The following is a 16,734-nucleotide window of genomic DNA, read 5'->3' as shown; positions in this document are numbered from 1 at the left end:
GCAGCCTGGAAGACCGAAGCATACTTGCCAATAAGTTAATCTTATCCCCATTAACTCCGATAAAGACCTCAGATCCTGACCCAGAGTCAGTTTTGGAGCCATAAGTGAATAATCGATTATGTGTGAGTCCGGGCTCAGTGCTGGTATTGAGCCAGCATTCGGCCTCAGGGAATGTCTTCAACAAGGGTACAGGTGGCGTACTATCCTGTGACATTGAAAAGACACAAGTGCTCAGATCACTGCAGCTAGCAATTTCCGCCTGGCCCCACTCAGTGTTATACCAGCTGCGCATTCTTTAGAGGTTTTGTGTTCCTCGTTAGATTTGTACGATAGTTTTGTATCCAGAGTTACTTATAGATACTTCACTTCCGGAGAACTCTGAATTGTGACTCCTTTCATTGTGATAGCAATGAGACCATTCAACCTTCTCCGAATCCTGGTTTCGGACTATGCTTTAATGACGAAATATCTAACAATACATCTTCTTCGGACTATTTAACAAAAAACAGAGTTTTGTTATGTAAATTTATTTAATTTGTTTAAAATAAAATGAAAAACAGCTTTTTAATAAATAAACGTTTCAAAACTAGATTTTATTTTATTTCTTCATCTCTGCACATCGACATTATTCAAAGGATCTTTTAAACGCTTGAGAAAAACGTTCAAATTTGATTATCGAACACATCAACTTACTATTGTTTGTATGTAAATTTTACTCCCAAATATTTAAAAGAAAATCTCTCCTATCAAACAATTTCAATGTGGCAAAGCTATGCTTAATGTTTTCATCTGGAGAAATGTCAAAAATCTGCTTTATAATCAAAAAATAGTAGTAATGAAACTACCTTCTTTTTTTGTATCATGGTAATTTGTAACAATAAATTGCACAAAAAATATAAAAAAATGTACTCCTTTTGTATGTCTTGTACTGCTTTTTTTCTATCGAAAATATAAATGTACTCCTTTCTCCGTTTCAAAATCTGGCAACCCTAATTCTAGGTAAAAAAATTCCTTCACTACTTCAAAGATGTAACTGCCAACAATGATGAGTGTTCCAAAACGCGATGAATTTTCATGTGTTGCCAGCAGGTACTTTGGCTTGTCCTCATTCACCGCTAGACCAGAGGGGTTCGCTTTGAATAATTACTTGGTTTCAAACGGCGCGTGTGGGGTCCTTGCCAATTTGAACGGAGCTAAATGTCACTTTACATATCAATAAACAGTAAGTGAGACAGCAATAAACCCCTAAGTTACAGTTTCAAAACGTTATTGACACGTTGTTTGCGCGCAACCGTTTTATTTTGTAAATTTCAAGTGCATTGTTTTTGTAAAGTTCGAATAACTAAAGGAAAATTTTAAATGGGAAACAAAACTATATCTAAGTGAGAACCTATTTCTCAATTTAAAAAAGTGACTTTTCATCATTTGTTTGCAAAAAAAACATGACTTATTTGCATAACGTCAAAAAATTTCCGATTTATTTCTACTTATGATTTTATCTATGCTTTTAAAATTTTTTAATGAGTTGATTTTATTTTAATTAACCCGCCGTTTTTAGCCGTTTTCAAGAAAAACGGTTTTTCTACAGCAAAATACTGTTACAAAAGGCGAGTTGTTTGAAGTTTGGCTGATTGGATGTTCGAAAAAAGAAAGCTTTTTTTCGGTTGTCAACCATATTGAAAAAAAAATTTGATGCTGCTGATATTTGCGAAAGTTTCATGAAACTCTTAGAAGAAAAAACGCGTCTTTTTTGCAATTATTTATCAAAGAAAGACGAAGATTATGGAAAACAATTTGGAAAGGATGCTAAAATATTTAGATCTGAAAACTAGCGTTCCTTGCTGATGAAGTTCTTTTCCGAAATCAAAAAGCCAACTGTGTCGACCAGCAGCCGGATTCTAACTTTCGCTGTCGCTAAAATGCTAAAATATCTAAAAATTGCGGTTCTGTCCTCCCTTTCGCTGCAAACAGTTTAGCCTAAATTTTTTGGTGATAAATAGTGACAATGGAAGTATGTGATAGCAAAAAAAAAATAGCAGCCTCAATTTGGATTACATTTCGTCTCCTGAACGTAGCCCATGGCTATGTTGCAAAGATACTTGCGCCGATTCTCAATGACCATTGATGAGCAGCCTTGGCAAAAAGACAATTCCTTGAATAGAGCTTTGAACATTCTTTTCACAAATTAGTTTCAAAAACGTTCGTATTCTTTTCAGGAAGTTTTGGTAATTGTGTCACAAAGCAGCATTTGCATTCTGAAGATAAATAATATCGGTATAGAATTTGGAAATACTAAAACCGCAAGTGAAAATGAAGTGTTTTATGAAGACTGCTTTAGGAATCTCTGCTCAAGGCATATCTGCGAGACATGTAGTAAATATTTTTCTTTTTTTTAATTTAGGAATTTCGATAATGCCGTAATTAATCACTAGAAGAAACCATTTATGTATGTACATGTGGCCATACTTATTTTATTATGTAGCACATTTTAAGGGAGAGGGGGTTGAGTATGGTAAGAAAATAACTTGTGTCAAAACCAAGCTAATTGGACAATGTTTTTGAGAACTACATACTTAAACACATATGCTCACCATTTGAACATACAAAAAAGCAGAAAAGTCTATTTCAAATAATGCAATATTTTAGCTACTATTAATTTCGCACAGAAAAAGTAATCATTTGACCTAATGTGCATGGGTGCGAATGCCGAAAAATTAGTTTCAGTGCGATGGATTGTTCCTGTCGTTCTGACGGGGAATTTCAACGTTTTTTAGTTTTTGTATCATACCTAAATACTCATGAAATAGTTAGTCTTGTGTTCGATAATACGCGTTTCCGCGATATGACTGGCATAGAGTATTACAGAATGTAGATATTTATCGGCAGAAATGAGAGAACCAAGAATCAACTAGTTACTTGGTAGTAAGTACAAGGTTACATTAAGTCCTTGTTCTGACGGATGAAACGTATTTGCAAGGATAGTAATCGTAGCCTTATGATGATGTTGGAAGCTATTTGAACAGCGAATTTAGCCAGGGCTCCAATCACGGAATCCGTGATGGAATCATATTCGATTCGAAATTTTTGTTCGAAATTACGGCATCCCGTAGCGAGTTCGCTTTTCCATTTTAAATTGTATTGGAGAGAAAACGGCTGTCAATTTATTTCACTAAATTTGAATCGAGTAGATGACTATTTAGAAAGTGCAACTATTGGCTTGACATCTCATCCTCAAATTAGAGCTTCAAGAATGAAATTATTTTGGTTCATAACGACTAGTCATTTATTTACCAATGCAGTGTAGTTTCAATTGTTCGCGATATCGTGCACTTTCTGAATACGAAAAAGGTGGCAAAAAGTTAAGTCGATTAGAAATTCAATTGGTGGAAGGAACTGCAATGCATTAGTCAGCGCATCACTTTAACTGGCAGAGCTTTTGAAACTTTGAAAAGTGCATGCCTGTGCTTATTTCGTACACAAGTATATTTAGTATGCTTTTGCAATTACTCTTGCTTGTCTGGCAGTGCATCCATCATTGATCTAGTGGCTCGCTATTTTGTGCGCATTCACTACATACGATGTTTCGGTTCGATGGGAAATACAATACTAATTAATAGTAGAACGTTAATTATTTTATTACATATATAAATTACATAAAAGTAACAAGCATTTATGAAATAAAAATATTTTTTGCAACAAATCAATAAGCTATTTTTTGAATAAGCGTAAAAAAAAAAATAAAAATAATAATAATTGGCCAATAATGAAATGGGACGATTTCGGTGCTGGCTGCATTGGCGGTGAGTAAAATATTGGACTCTTTTGTGCAAAAAATGCAGTACACGTTTCATCATTCATACAGATATGTTTATTGCGATCCACCAATTTGTTCACTGTTAGTTAAAATGTGATGCAATGTTAGTACACTCGCAACATATGCATACATACATACATACATATGTATGTACAGTCCGTCTATTAGAAGCGTGCCCGCAACAACTTGGAAAGTACATATTTTATTAATTCGCTACAGACAAAGTGCATTTTTACATTTTTAATTTTTAATGCAATGTTATTAGTAAGGTGCATAGTGTGTTAAAACGGTTTCAGCTTTACGCACGGATAAGTCTGCCTACGCCTGAAAGAGAAGTTGACGACGTTTAGCGGCTTAACCCACTATTTTACAAACACCTTCGACTTCTTGAAGTACTATTCTACAGTTGCTCGTGACATTTTTGGTCATTGAGGCTGTGAACAGGGCAACATCACTTCAAATTGTCTTTCATCTGCGGAACTCATTTTATTAAAACGTTGTACTCTTTGGTAATTTTTCACGAAACAAGTGAATTTCAGTCTAAATTTTTTGTTTTTTTTTTTGTAACGGCCTAGTGTGATAAAATTTTGCCGGCCACGTTTCTATAAGACAGACTGTAGGTAAATACAAAATATATACAGAGTAAACAGATAAAAAATTGTCTAGCCTCATAAAGAGATCCATTGCCCCTGCACGTGTTCGGACATACATTTGTATATATGTACATACATTCTATATTCGTATCTTCCGCCTTCGAGTTTGTTCAAGTTCATGCCTGGCGCCCCTGATCTTTTGCAGTATTTTTGGCATTTGAAATAAAAACCTACTTTCACTGAGGCACACTTGTAATGCATATTTACATACGTGCACACAAATGTATGTTTGTATGTACACACATGCATGTAATATATATATATATGCACATTCGTACATCACTTTCATTCATACAAATATTTGCTAATTAACAAATGGCAGAACCGAATAAACAAACTTTTTTTTTCCTTTTTTGTACAGGTGCTAGAATTTGAAGTTATTTTTGCTTAGCACGAATTTATGCAAGGATGTTTTTTTTTTAATAATTATGCATTTTTTTTATACATATTAAGATAATACTTACAAAAAACAAAACACAGAATATATCTGAAACAAAACTGTAGGTTGTAGGTAAGGTTGAGTACAACATGAAAATATGTTGTTGTAGCCCCCTTTTTAACAAAAAAAAACGGTATTTTCGACTCTATTAGAGAATGACTATTTGATTTATTTATTTATACAAATGAAATATGTTTTAAAAAGCCTTAATGTTTTTTGCTATGGGCAAGCGCAATGAGTATATCAAGTTGGGTACAGATTGGTGGGAATTAGTAAATTGTTTTTGGAGATGCACTATGGTTGCAGTGTGTCGCAATTCTGCATATAAAAACAGTTTGAATACCGCAGTTTCCAAACATTGTATTGTGATACGTATTGGAAGTCAGCCATATTTTAATATTCCGTCTGGCAGATCGTATACCGTTTACTTCGTGAAAGCAGGAAATAAAATAAAGTTTCAAACTATCCCATTGCTCAACTATTATTAACACAATGCTTTCTAGTGAAAGCCATCGTGTTTGAGATATGCACAAGATTTTGTAGGGTTTTACCGAACAGTAGTCCTGAAATGCCTTCAGTTCATGTATCCTCTTTGGACTGTGGGAAAATAAACTAGTATATATGTTGCGGCACAGTGTCTCAATGCAATTGAGATGAATGAATGAAGTGAGTGGCATGTGCACTTTATATAAAATAAATCGGTTTTCGCACTCAGTAATGTTTTCAGCCCGCCCATCAGTGGCCAAACCAATTAGGTTTTCTTATTTTTAAAGGCCAGATTGGCAAATGTTTAAAAGGTACAATTGGCAAATATTTATATGCAAACGATGTTTGAAATATATATTTTTATAATTAAAAATTTAAAAACTAAATTCAACTATCCAACCAAAATCTTACTTTGCCTACCAACTTACCAAATGAAAAAGAAGCGATCAAATTTGGTCGGAAAAGACGAATAGTGGCAACACTGTTCGGAGCTTTTCATCTATCAAATTGAAATATTCGTGATTCTGAGGAAAATTAAATAAAAATTACAATTAAAAATAAAATTTGAGTTAAATTTCAATTTAAAAATTTCGTTAAAACCGGTTGTTGTTCTTAAACCCTTGCTTAGCACGTTTCTAAATTTCAGTATCAATATCAAAGCATACATTTAGGAAGCATTCTCCTCTCCATATGTACATATTTTGGCATTTGTAAAAAAAAATATGTTTACCTATTTAAAGAAGGTATCGTAGATCACCCCGTCCACCCCTTACATTGCATTACCACCTCTAAAATTGAGGGACATTTTTTTTTTTTATTGAAAAACGCAAAAGTATGACCTACCAAATAAGGGATGCTTTAGCTTTTGGTAGTATTATCGACTTCCGGTTTCGGCCTGAAGTGGGTCTAATTGACGGGAAGTGCATTTTTTTTTTTAATTTCACATACATACATGTTTTTACTACAGATTCGGATTCTGAGGGTAAAAATACGTTTGAAACTTTTTTTCTGGGAGGTGCCTTCTACAACCTCTAAATGACCCTCGAAGTAAAACTCGTCCGGCTCTTCTGAAATGAGCAAAAATGTTTTTATTGGAAAACGAGACGAAAAAAAAATAGATTACCAAGTCGAGGATGCTCTATCTTTCGGTCGAAATCGGAAGTCGGTTTGACAGACCGGAAGTCAATTGTTTTAACCAGAAGTCCATTCCAGAAAAGAATCCTAATCTGTGGTAAAAACACGTATAACAGTTTGGCAACGTATTTTGCTGTGAATGACCTTTTTGACTAATATCGCGACAGTTTATTTATAGCAATTCCATTATATATGTGCATATAAGAAAACTTTGTAATGCATTTTGCGCCTTCATTTTCATCTAAATTTTAACGTGAACCAGCTAATTGCCATCTCTACCGATCAAGTTACTTGGCGTTTAGCGCTTTCGTTTCTTTACACAACCAAAATATGTGTAAAACTACCAACTAACGAAGCAACGAGCTTGGTGAGAAGACCGCCATTGTAAATATTGTGAAAAATATTATCTACTTGTTGAATTTTTCATTTTATTTTTTTTGGTCGCTGTACTTGCATAAATATGAAATTAAGAGTTAAATACAAATTAAATTAATAGCTACAGCCATCCTTGTTTTTACATCCATAAGCATTATTGCAGGATTTCTATTTAAATATAAAAATTATTTATGTACGTACATATATGTACGTGTAGTTAAGCTTTCTTAGTGACAAATATTTTACATACATATATCGTAGGCGCATGTGGAGTACTCATCGGCCATCCTCTGGACACTATTAAAACATGGCAACAAGCATCAAACTCATCCGTTCCGAGCGCTGTGCGACAAATTTATAATCGAAATAATGGCGTAAGTGTTTAAGTATTTACATACTTTTAATACAAACATATCGTTCAAGTTCAAATATAAAAGACTTCAATTCAAATAAACTCTTTAAAGTTAAATGGCTTTTACAGAGGGATGCTATTTCCTTTTGTCACAACCGGTGCAATTAACTCCATTCTCTTCGGCATCTATGGCAACCATTTAAGGCAATTGCGACGGGTCTGCCACAGTGATTACCAACGTGAACAGTTGGAATACCAGAATATGTTCATTGCTGGATCCATCGCTGGCTTTGTGCAGTCCTTTATTGCATGCCCCATTGAATTGATTAAAGTTAGATTACAGACACATTGCTGTGAGTAACTAATTGATTAAAAAACCATATTTGCTCGCCCACGTACACACCTAGTTATTTTATTTACTCACTTGTAGATTACAACGAATACATTTTCGGGCAACGGCGCACTCCCTGGGGCGTTTTTAGAAAAGTCATAAAAGTGGATGGAGTATCTGGCTTGTATAGAGGTTTACTACCAATGATGTGCCGGTAAGTAGCATGATCAATGACGACTTCTTTTGGCACAACTACTTTCAAAATGATTTTTGTTTTCTTGTGCTTCTTTTTTCAAGTGATGTATTTCCCTATGGAATTTATATGATGGTTTACCGTCAAACCGTCGACTTTCTGGAAAAAACACCCATAGTGCAAAACAGGAGACAAGAACGCATAAAAAATGAAAATTCAAATGTCGACTTCTTTGTGACAACTTTGGCTGGAGCTTGGGCCGGGATCCTGTCCTGGGTATGCGTGATACCTTTTGATGTTGTGAAGACCATTATGCAAGCAGAAAGTAGTAGGCAATATCGTAGTATAAGGCATTGTTTGGTGAAAAATTTTAAGGTAATTTCTTAAAATCATATTTTAGGTACATACTTACATACATACAGTATTGGACATATCTATAGCACCCCCCTTTCAAAGCGATATTGTTTGCCACTTATGTTTAGTTATTAATTTTTAAGAATTTTCAATTAAAATACATTTCATTCTCTAACAAAACCCATACAAACCCATGTTTTAAACTTTTTAAAAGACCGCAAAAAAGCGCAACAAACTTTCCCTTAAATTTCAAAGTTTTTTCTCAGAAGCTCTAGAATTTTTTTGAATACACAGTTTTATAGCGCATTTAATTTTAGTCCAACAATGTCCAAGTTTCAAGTCGCTAAAGATTACCGTTGATTTTTTAGAATTTTTTTTGTCTCATTTGCTTCCATATAACGACTAAACACAATTTATTTTTATATGGCAGAAACCCGTAACATCCTCGGCGAAAAAAATTCTAAAAAATCAACGGTAATTTTTAGCCACTTGAAACTTGCACATTATTGGACTAAAATTGAATGGGCTATAAAACTGTGTATTCAAAAAAATTCTACCTATTCTGAGAAAAAAGTTTGAAATTTGGGTGAAAATTTTTTGCACTTTTTTGTGGTCTTTTAAAAAGTTTTAAACTTGAGTTTATGTGAGTTTTGTGAGAGAATGAACTGTATTTTAATTGAAAATTCTTAAAAATAAATAAATAAACATGAGTGGCAAACAATATCACTTTGAAATGGGGGTGCTATTATATTGGCCAATACTGTATGTACATACATACATTAAGTGTTAACCTACAACTATGTTCGTATATTCTTAGCTCTACGGTTGGCGTCGTTTATTCCGTGGTAGTTGGATGCTAGTGGTGCGTGCAATGCCAGTTAATGCAGCAACATTTTTAGGCTACGAATATGCACTGGAGTGGTTTCACAAGCTAAATGGCTCCTACATATAAGGCTTAAACTCAAGACTTATCAGAAAAAAAAAATGTCAAAAATTATTTAAAAAATAATAATTACTGAAAAACTAAGTGCAGGTCAAAAATATGCTTTAATTTTTTTTAATGCAAAGTTCATTTCTTTTTTAATTATCCTACAAGTTCTTGTTTTCTAAGTAGTAACTTTGAAACTTGATCGTATTTTATCTAGAAATAGCACCGACCTCATTTATAGACTTTTTGAGAAAAAAAACTGTTGAAGGGTCGCAAAATGGCAAAAATTGCAAATTTCAAAAAAAAAGTTAACAAGTAATTTTTACCAAAAAAACGACTTCACTTCTCATAAATATATATATATATATATATATATTTAATGATCCAATGATCGGATCTAAATCCGTTTAATATGGGAATACCTCTAAGACACTACCTTTCCGATGCAAAAAGAGTTATCGAAATCGGGTTTTAATACACTAGTCGAATGGAAATTTTAAGCAATGGCGTGAGATTTTCAATACGATTCGACTCTCGTAAAACGGCTTGCATTCGACAAGACTCTCGCAATGAGGCTGATTATAAATTTTTGGGAAATATGCATAGCCACATGTGATATCTAGGTAACCGCTTCTTGGCACAGTTGGCCTTGATACAACATATCAAGCAGCTGAAAATTTAAGAAATCGGACAATAACCACGCCCACATTCCATATAACGGTAATTTAGAGAAATGCGAAATCTTCGATAAATCAAATACTCAAGCTAATTTATTCAAAATTTATGCTTGCAATAATTCTTTGGCAAAAAATACGTGTATGATAGAATTTTGAGAAATGGGCATGGCACCGCCCACTTATGACCACATGTGTGTATCTCTTTAACCGTTCGACTAATTTCTACCAAACTCAGTGCGATTATTGTACTTGCCACATAAAAGCATAACGTTGAAAATTATTGAGATTGGACTAAAATCACGACCACATTTCATATAACGGTAAATTTGAGGAATGCTTGACACTTCTGTATTTCGAAATTTAAGGACGCTAATAAACTGAAAATTGATACTACCCACAATCCCTAGAAAGGAAGTAATATTATTATGGAATTTTTGAAAATGGGCCTGATACCGCCCATATAACTATATAAGTTTATCTCATTATATCTAACTGAAAGTTCTTCTATCGAAGATGCTTGAAATGGATGTAAAACCACTCCTGCTTACCATGCAGCGGTAGTTTTCGGAAAGGTACCAAACTATATTTAGGGCTAGTTTCTCCAACCCAACTTAACCTAGTGTTGCCAGTTTTTTAGACTTAGTCAAGAATAAGCTGCGTAAAAGGTAGGCTAACTTTTGACTTAAGTCCAAAAAATGGCTAAACTAAGTTAAGTTGAGTTGGAGAAACCAGCCCTTAATACTTGCGCGCCGGGTATTTAATGTCAATGTTTAATGTGGATTTGTTCATGAAATCACTTTGTTTTTAAAATAATTTCATAGATTGAGATTTTCGTATCTGTGGGAAAACAACAACTCTTCACTCATTTTTAGTTAACTCTTCGACATGAGATTGAATCTATCAGACGAATTGTATTTTCATTAATAAGTAGTTTTTTCTTCGGAAAAACTACATCCAAATTCTATTAATTATTATTATTATTATTTTTTGAAATATGTAAACAGCTATCTTCTCAAAAACTGGACGTGCTAGAAAAATGTTGTAAATACACTTCAAATCAGCATAAAAAAATCTATAAGATGAAGTTGGTCCCGTTTTTGAGATGAAATACGACCAAATTTTGTTGAACCGTGTTATTAATTAAGTAAAAAAAAAGAAAGAAAAGATGTCAGGAACTATAGAAAACAAGTCTTAAGAGTAGATATAAAAATATTTTATTATGCTCGTAAATCCCACAATACTAGAAAATTGTAAACATTATATATTAATATAAAAATATACCTGAATTATTCCTTCGATTTAAATTGTACTCTTTCAAAGGAAGTTCATTTTTTTTATTATAAATTTGCAATTTTTTTAAATACCTAATATGTACTATGTTCATTTTATTCATATTATAAAGTAAATATTTAACATTTACAGGAGGATTTCCCATACATTTTCATGTTATCGATTTCGATGGGATTAAGAAAATCGTCGTTTAAGGTACAACGCCGCATATAATCGTTCTGCAAAACCGCGTAACTGTCATTTTTTGCCAAAAATTGCTCTTTCAATCGTGTTTTTGCTACAGCAGGACAATGGCATAGGATGTGTTCTCGGGTCTCCCTTGTTCCCGTCATCATGCATTTCCTGCAAAACTTCACTGACAGCAATCCCCCATTTTGATTGCGTGCACTGCCAATATGTTATGTCCTTTTAGGACACCTATCATAGTTCTGCAAACTCTTCGTGCCAGCGATAGTATAAACCGGGTTTGAGTCCCGTTTTCCAGTTTGCACATGACTTTAGAGATTTTGCAGGTGTTTAGTGAATTCCATCTCGATATAGTTATAGCTTTTTCACCCTCTAGTATATTTCGTTATAAAGATTTTTTAGCGGTATCGGAATGTTATTCTATTGTTCTAGAACCAAGTGGATTCCGCTCTTGGCAATCTCATATACTATTTCGTTACCTGAAATGCCCTTGTGACCGGGGACCCAATAAATATGCAGTCGCCTGGTTTCTGCTGCCCTATTTATGGCCTCCCTGCTTCTAAGGTCATTTTGTGACGTAAATGGGTATGAGCCTTAATCTCTGCTTGACTATCTACGTATATGTTAACTTTACAGTTATTTTCAGTAATTGAGTATGCTAACTCAGCGGCTTTTCTCACTGCGAAACCTCTGCCTACTGCAGTGATTCGGCAGCTTTACAGGCCGACGAACATTAGGTTCTAAGCACTACACTCCCGCTCCTACTGCATCATTCATTTTTTAGCCCTCTGTGAAGAAGTTATATGTCTTATGGCTAGGCTTCATGCCTCTACACCATCTGTTTTCTTCGATAGTAACCCGAAGCTACTTATCCCAGTTATAGCAAGGTGCTATGTAGTCTGTGGTGGCTACATGCCCTTTGGCTATTGAGCTGTGGCCAGTGTTTCTTTGCTTGAACTCCCTTTTTGCAATCGGTCTCCCCACGGACTTAGCAGCAGAGGCTCTTTGCCGCAAGGTCGATCGGTGTTATATTGCGAATTTATTCCGTTGGAGTTGTTCTCAGTGCTCTTGTTGCACACAATAGAGAGATACGCTGAAAACTCTCCATTGCCTTGAGATAACCCAGCAAACACAGTCACTAACTTTAGACAAATTTGTATTTCTACATTAGATAACTAGGGTAATTCTCTTATCGTTTTCAAGTCGATGACGAAGTTAGAGAACTACATTAGAATTCATTCGAGAACGATTAGAGAAACGACGCAAATTCAAATAAATGTAAATAAGCACTATTCCAAATGAATAATGTTTAAGTTCAAATAATTCATTATTATTTTCTTGCAAATGCATTCAACACAAATTTTACAAACAAAGCGTGTTATTTATTAAAGCAAAAGAGCAGTTTTAAATTCATATTCGAATCTCATTAGAGATCAACATTAGATCGAGAACTATGTTTTGTTGAGATCGCTATGATTCTCGATAGTTTCTCGAGTCGTTCTCTCGTTCTCTAACGTTTGAGATTAGAGAATGTGGCTAGTTCTCCAATCATTCTCTAATCGATAAATAACCTCAATGTTTGCTGGGAAGTGCTTCATTCAGTCGCGAGAGCGCCATAGAGTAATATTGGCCTCACTATTGCTGTGTGGAACCAATGCATTAGGGCAGGGGATAGGCGCCACATAATACCTAGCATCTTTTTGCATGCGTAGAGGGCATTACTCGCTTTCTTCACTTCGTCCTCCACATTGTACCTCTACAGCAGTTTACAGTCCAGGATTAATCCAAGGTACTTCGTGCGGTCTTTTGGTTTGAGTGCCGTTCAGTTTAGGGAGTTTCCACGCAGGAATCTTGTACTTGAAAGTGCCTAAAGAATAGCCACCATTTTTATTGTGAAATCAAATTCAAACCACAAAATATCCACGAAATCGCACTTCCCTCGACAGTGGCAGATATATCAACCTTTAACAACCCAGTAACCTTCCGTAACGTATCTGACCAGTAGTTTCCAGCGGACACACTAAATAAATCTAAGGCATTTTTGAAACAACAAAGGCATTGTGATTTCTAAAAATACGCTAGTATAATGTACTTCAATATAATGACTTTCATGTATTACTAATTTATTTACAGGTATTGCAAAAAATGCAAAACAATTTACTTGTATTATTTACTTAAATATTTTTAACCGACTTCCAAAAAGGAAAAGGTTATCAATTCCACGGATTATATTTTTTTTATGTATGTTACCGCATAAATTTGGACCACGTCAACCGATTTTGTTTGTAAAATTTCGGAAAGGCAGTGTCTCACAGGAGGTCCCATACTAATTTGGTTTAGATCCGATCATTTCATCTTGAAAAAATTAACGGTGTTCCTACAATTATCCGGTTCGATGGTGAATCTGTCCTTGATGTAATCGGAAATCCATGGCACTTTTCCTCTCTTGATGATTTTTAGTAATAACTCGAATATAAGCCAGATCGGATCATATGTAAGACTTTTAGTAACAACTCGAGTCCATCTCCACCTGGCGGGTCAAACTGTGAATCTAACAATCCAGAGACCCCCTCAAACACACATACAATTTCGTTAAAATCGGTTCACTCGCAAACACACGTATAGTTTCAGTATGTTTGAAAGGCGCCACGCCCCTTTTTCAAATCGTCCCAATTTTCTCTAATTGATTTGATGTATCACCATACCAGGTTCGATTACTTAACCGAGAAGACTTCCAGAGATATGCAGTATAAAAATCCGGTTTGTATGAGAGATGCCATGCCCCCTTTTCCAAAAACATAAATTTTTTAATTCTTTAATTCTTTATTTAATTATAAGTCTTTGGAATACAATCCTTACAGACTATGTACTTAACTAATTTATAGATTACAAACTAATTTTGTGCATAAATCAAACCACTTATAAGGCAGAATTAAGCATCGAGAAAAAAGCATCACTTTGCATCGAAAAATCCAAGGTGATAGCATCACTTAGTGAATTAAACTCTCGTAAAGCACGATTAACAGGAGCTTTACAAGCGTATTGAGTTTTCGTATTAACCCCATAGAACGGACACATATTGCGAAGATGCCGTTGAGGAACATTAAACCGAATCCTTTCTAATAAGTATGGACAGTCAATTAGGCCCTTGATAATTTTGAAGGAAAAGGACAAAGAGAGTATAGATCTTCGACTCTCCAAGGATTTGAGACTTATCAGCATAAGACGAGCAGCATAAGGTGGTATGGGCTCCACAAAATTTAACGACCAAAGAGCATACTTAAGAAAGCGTTTTTGTACTCTCTCCAGTCTATTTATAGCTGTCATAGTACTAGGTCGCCAAATAAAGACAGCATATTCTAAGTGAGACCTGACAAAAGAAGTATAGAGAACTTTAAAAGTATATGGGTCACAAAATTTTTTTTCCGTGAATACGCGACTGATTTTATATATCTCCATACCAAGTTCTAGTACTCTACCATGAACACTTCCAGAGATATGCAGTATGAAAAATTCGGTTTGTATGGGAGGTGCCACATCCCTTTTTCCAGTAGCCCCAATTTTTCTTCATGACTATGCGATTGATTTTTTATAAATAAGTCCGTAGCAAGTTTCAGTAATCTGCCATAAACACTTTCAGAGAAATGCAGTGTTAAGGATTGGGTTTGTATGGGAGCCCAAAAAAACATTTAGATTTGAGCTCAACTTGAGGTTAAGTTGAAAACTAAGGTATTTCTCAAATCTCTAACGTTGTTTTTTAACAGTACCCCAAGTGGAGGATCATAGCGTTCTCGGAACACATCAATATAACCAACCGTTCAGCTATGGGAAAACTAAAAATGCAGACCGATAGTAATTTTTACGCTGAATTTAATTATATAAATATTATTTGCCGCAATTAAAAAGTAAAGAAGATATAAAAGGTAAAAAAATGCGATATTTTAAAATATTAATATTTTCTAGCTACGTAACCGATTAAAAAAATGATGTCAAAATAAAGACGATTAATCTATATTTAAGTTGATATATAAATAATAATTTTTTAATAAAATAAACTTTTTTTTAAAAAAGGTAATAATCAATGCTAAAAAAATTTATATTATTGAGAAAGTGCAAGTTTTTACCTTTAATTTGATATACACAGTATATTATGATTTGCTTTCGAGTCTTTTATTACTCCTTTTGTAATATGTAGTTAATCAATATCGTATTACAATAATTCACTTCACAGTATACAGTTCAACAGTAATTTTGCCACTTGATTCACTTCAAGTTTTATTTTCTTTCAGGATTATTTGAGGATACTTTGAAGATTATTTACTGTTTGTTGGTAATTTTCCTCTTTATATAGCTTTCGTTTTTACTTGATAATTAAAAATTTTGTTTCTCTATCACTTTTTACGTACCCGCCCGTCGGTTAGAGATGAGTTGAAGAATGATGTTGGATATCAACTTGAGAACTATGAATTTCTCAAAGAATGGAGAAATATTTGTTTGGTGTTTTTTGGGAAATAATTTTTTTACACAGGTTCAGAGCAAACATGCGATTGCATTTATCACAACATTGTTTAGAAGTTCTCTATTTACGCAAATCACAAAATTGAATTTGATAGTTTGGAAGATAAAAATTACAAAATGCGACTAATTAAACTTGTAAGAAATAATTTGTTTAATCAATAAACTGTGTCAGTATAACACTTTGCGATGACTTTTCGTACGTTTTAAATTTTACACTTTTGTATGTAAACCAAAATTATATCAGCTGTTCGTCTAACTTGCAAGTTTCTGCAAATTTTCTGTTCGCGTACTATTTTGGATATTTCTCTCTCGTGAGAGAACAGATGACATTTCGCCGAAATTTGGCAGTTGGTTGGTTTCTGCTGGAGATTTTAAACGAACGCACCTAATGCCAACCAGCTGTTTTTGACCAGCTGTTTTCCTGTTGGCAAATTGCTGTTGGCAAAAATTTTTCCAGCAGAAACCAGCAGCTTCCCCTCAAAATGAAATGTCAGTTTGCTCTCTCAATTTCCCCTACTTTGCAAGTTTTTTGCGTACGCGAACGCAAAAACTTGTAAGTTTTGGTTAAACATGAACAATTAACAGCTACGCGAACGAACCTATAGTGTTTATTGTGCGTGTGCTTGTGTGAATGTGTTTTGTATATACATTTCTATTCTTATTTGACTTTAGGGTAATTATCTAGGTGGGCTTTTATTCCCCAAAACTTAAAAAAATGTATAAGTTATAAGTGATATATTTAGCGATATTATGACATAAATGGCTAAAATGATGTATTATTGTTGTATGTATGGTGAAATATGGGCAATTTATGCGTTTGTGTGAGTGTAATAAGTGAATGAAAAAGGTGCTATTGTGAAAAAGTTTTTTGTTAACAACTTTTGATCGGGTAAAAGTTTTTTTCGGCTTTCGGATTCTTGTTACTAGGGTCCAGACCCGTCTAATGGTACCCTCCTAAATTTTGATAAGTTTTTGGGGTTGAAATCCCACCTAGATAATTACAT

At 34.2% G+C, this 16,734-nt stretch overlaps 1 protein-coding gene across 2 annotated transcripts; it reads left to right on the top strand.

Annotated features, from left to right (window-relative positions):
• The first annotated feature begins 3,225 nt into the window (after window positions 1–3,225).
• Window positions 3,226–9,161, top strand: LOC118737232 (solute carrier family 25 member 45). 2 transcript variants are annotated; one of them, XM_036467606.1, is made up of 6 exons: window positions 3,226–3,800; window positions 7,163–7,275; window positions 7,366–7,606; window positions 7,684–7,798; window positions 7,882–8,152; window positions 8,949–9,161. In XM_036467606.1, the coding sequence occupies exons 1-6, from the start codon at window positions 3,764–3,766 to the stop codon at window positions 9,081–9,083; spliced, it is 912 nt and encodes a 303-aa protein (XP_036323499.1). In that variant the 5' UTR covers window positions 3,226–3,763; the 3' UTR covers window positions 9,084–9,161. The 2 variants fall into 2 exon arrangements, with proteins under 2 accessions (XP_036323499.1, XP_036323500.1); XM_036467607.1 differs by lacking the exon at window positions 3,226–3,800 and having other exon boundaries at window positions 7,118–7,275; window positions 7,383–7,606.
• The last annotated feature ends 7,573 nt before the right edge of the window (window positions 9,162–16,734 follow it).

Source organism: Rhagoletis pomonella, unplaced genomic scaffold (assembly GCF_013731165.1).
Source record: "Rhagoletis pomonella isolate Grant_MI unplaced genomic scaffold, Rhpom_1.0 Rhpom_scaffold_00004, whole genome shotgun sequence".
NCBI classification, from domain to species: Eukaryota; Metazoa; Arthropoda; class Insecta; order Diptera; family Tephritidae; genus Rhagoletis; species Rhagoletis pomonella.
This window is presented reverse-complemented; position numbering and strand designations above follow the sequence as displayed.

Excerpts from the sequence above, each read along its gene's own strand:
- LOC118737232 (XM_036467606.1), top strand. The coding sequence starts at position 3,764 with ATGAAATGGGACGATTTCGGTGCTGGCTGCATTGGCG. Across the intron at positions 3,801-7,162 it reads CGGTGCTGGCTGCATTGGCG|GCGCATGTGGAGTACTCATC; the intron begins GTGAGTAAAATA and ends CATATATCGTAG. Across the intron at positions 7,276-7,365 it reads TTTATAATCGAAATAATGGC|TTAAATGGCTTTTACAGAGG; the intron begins GTAAGTGTTTAA and ends AACTCTTTAAAG.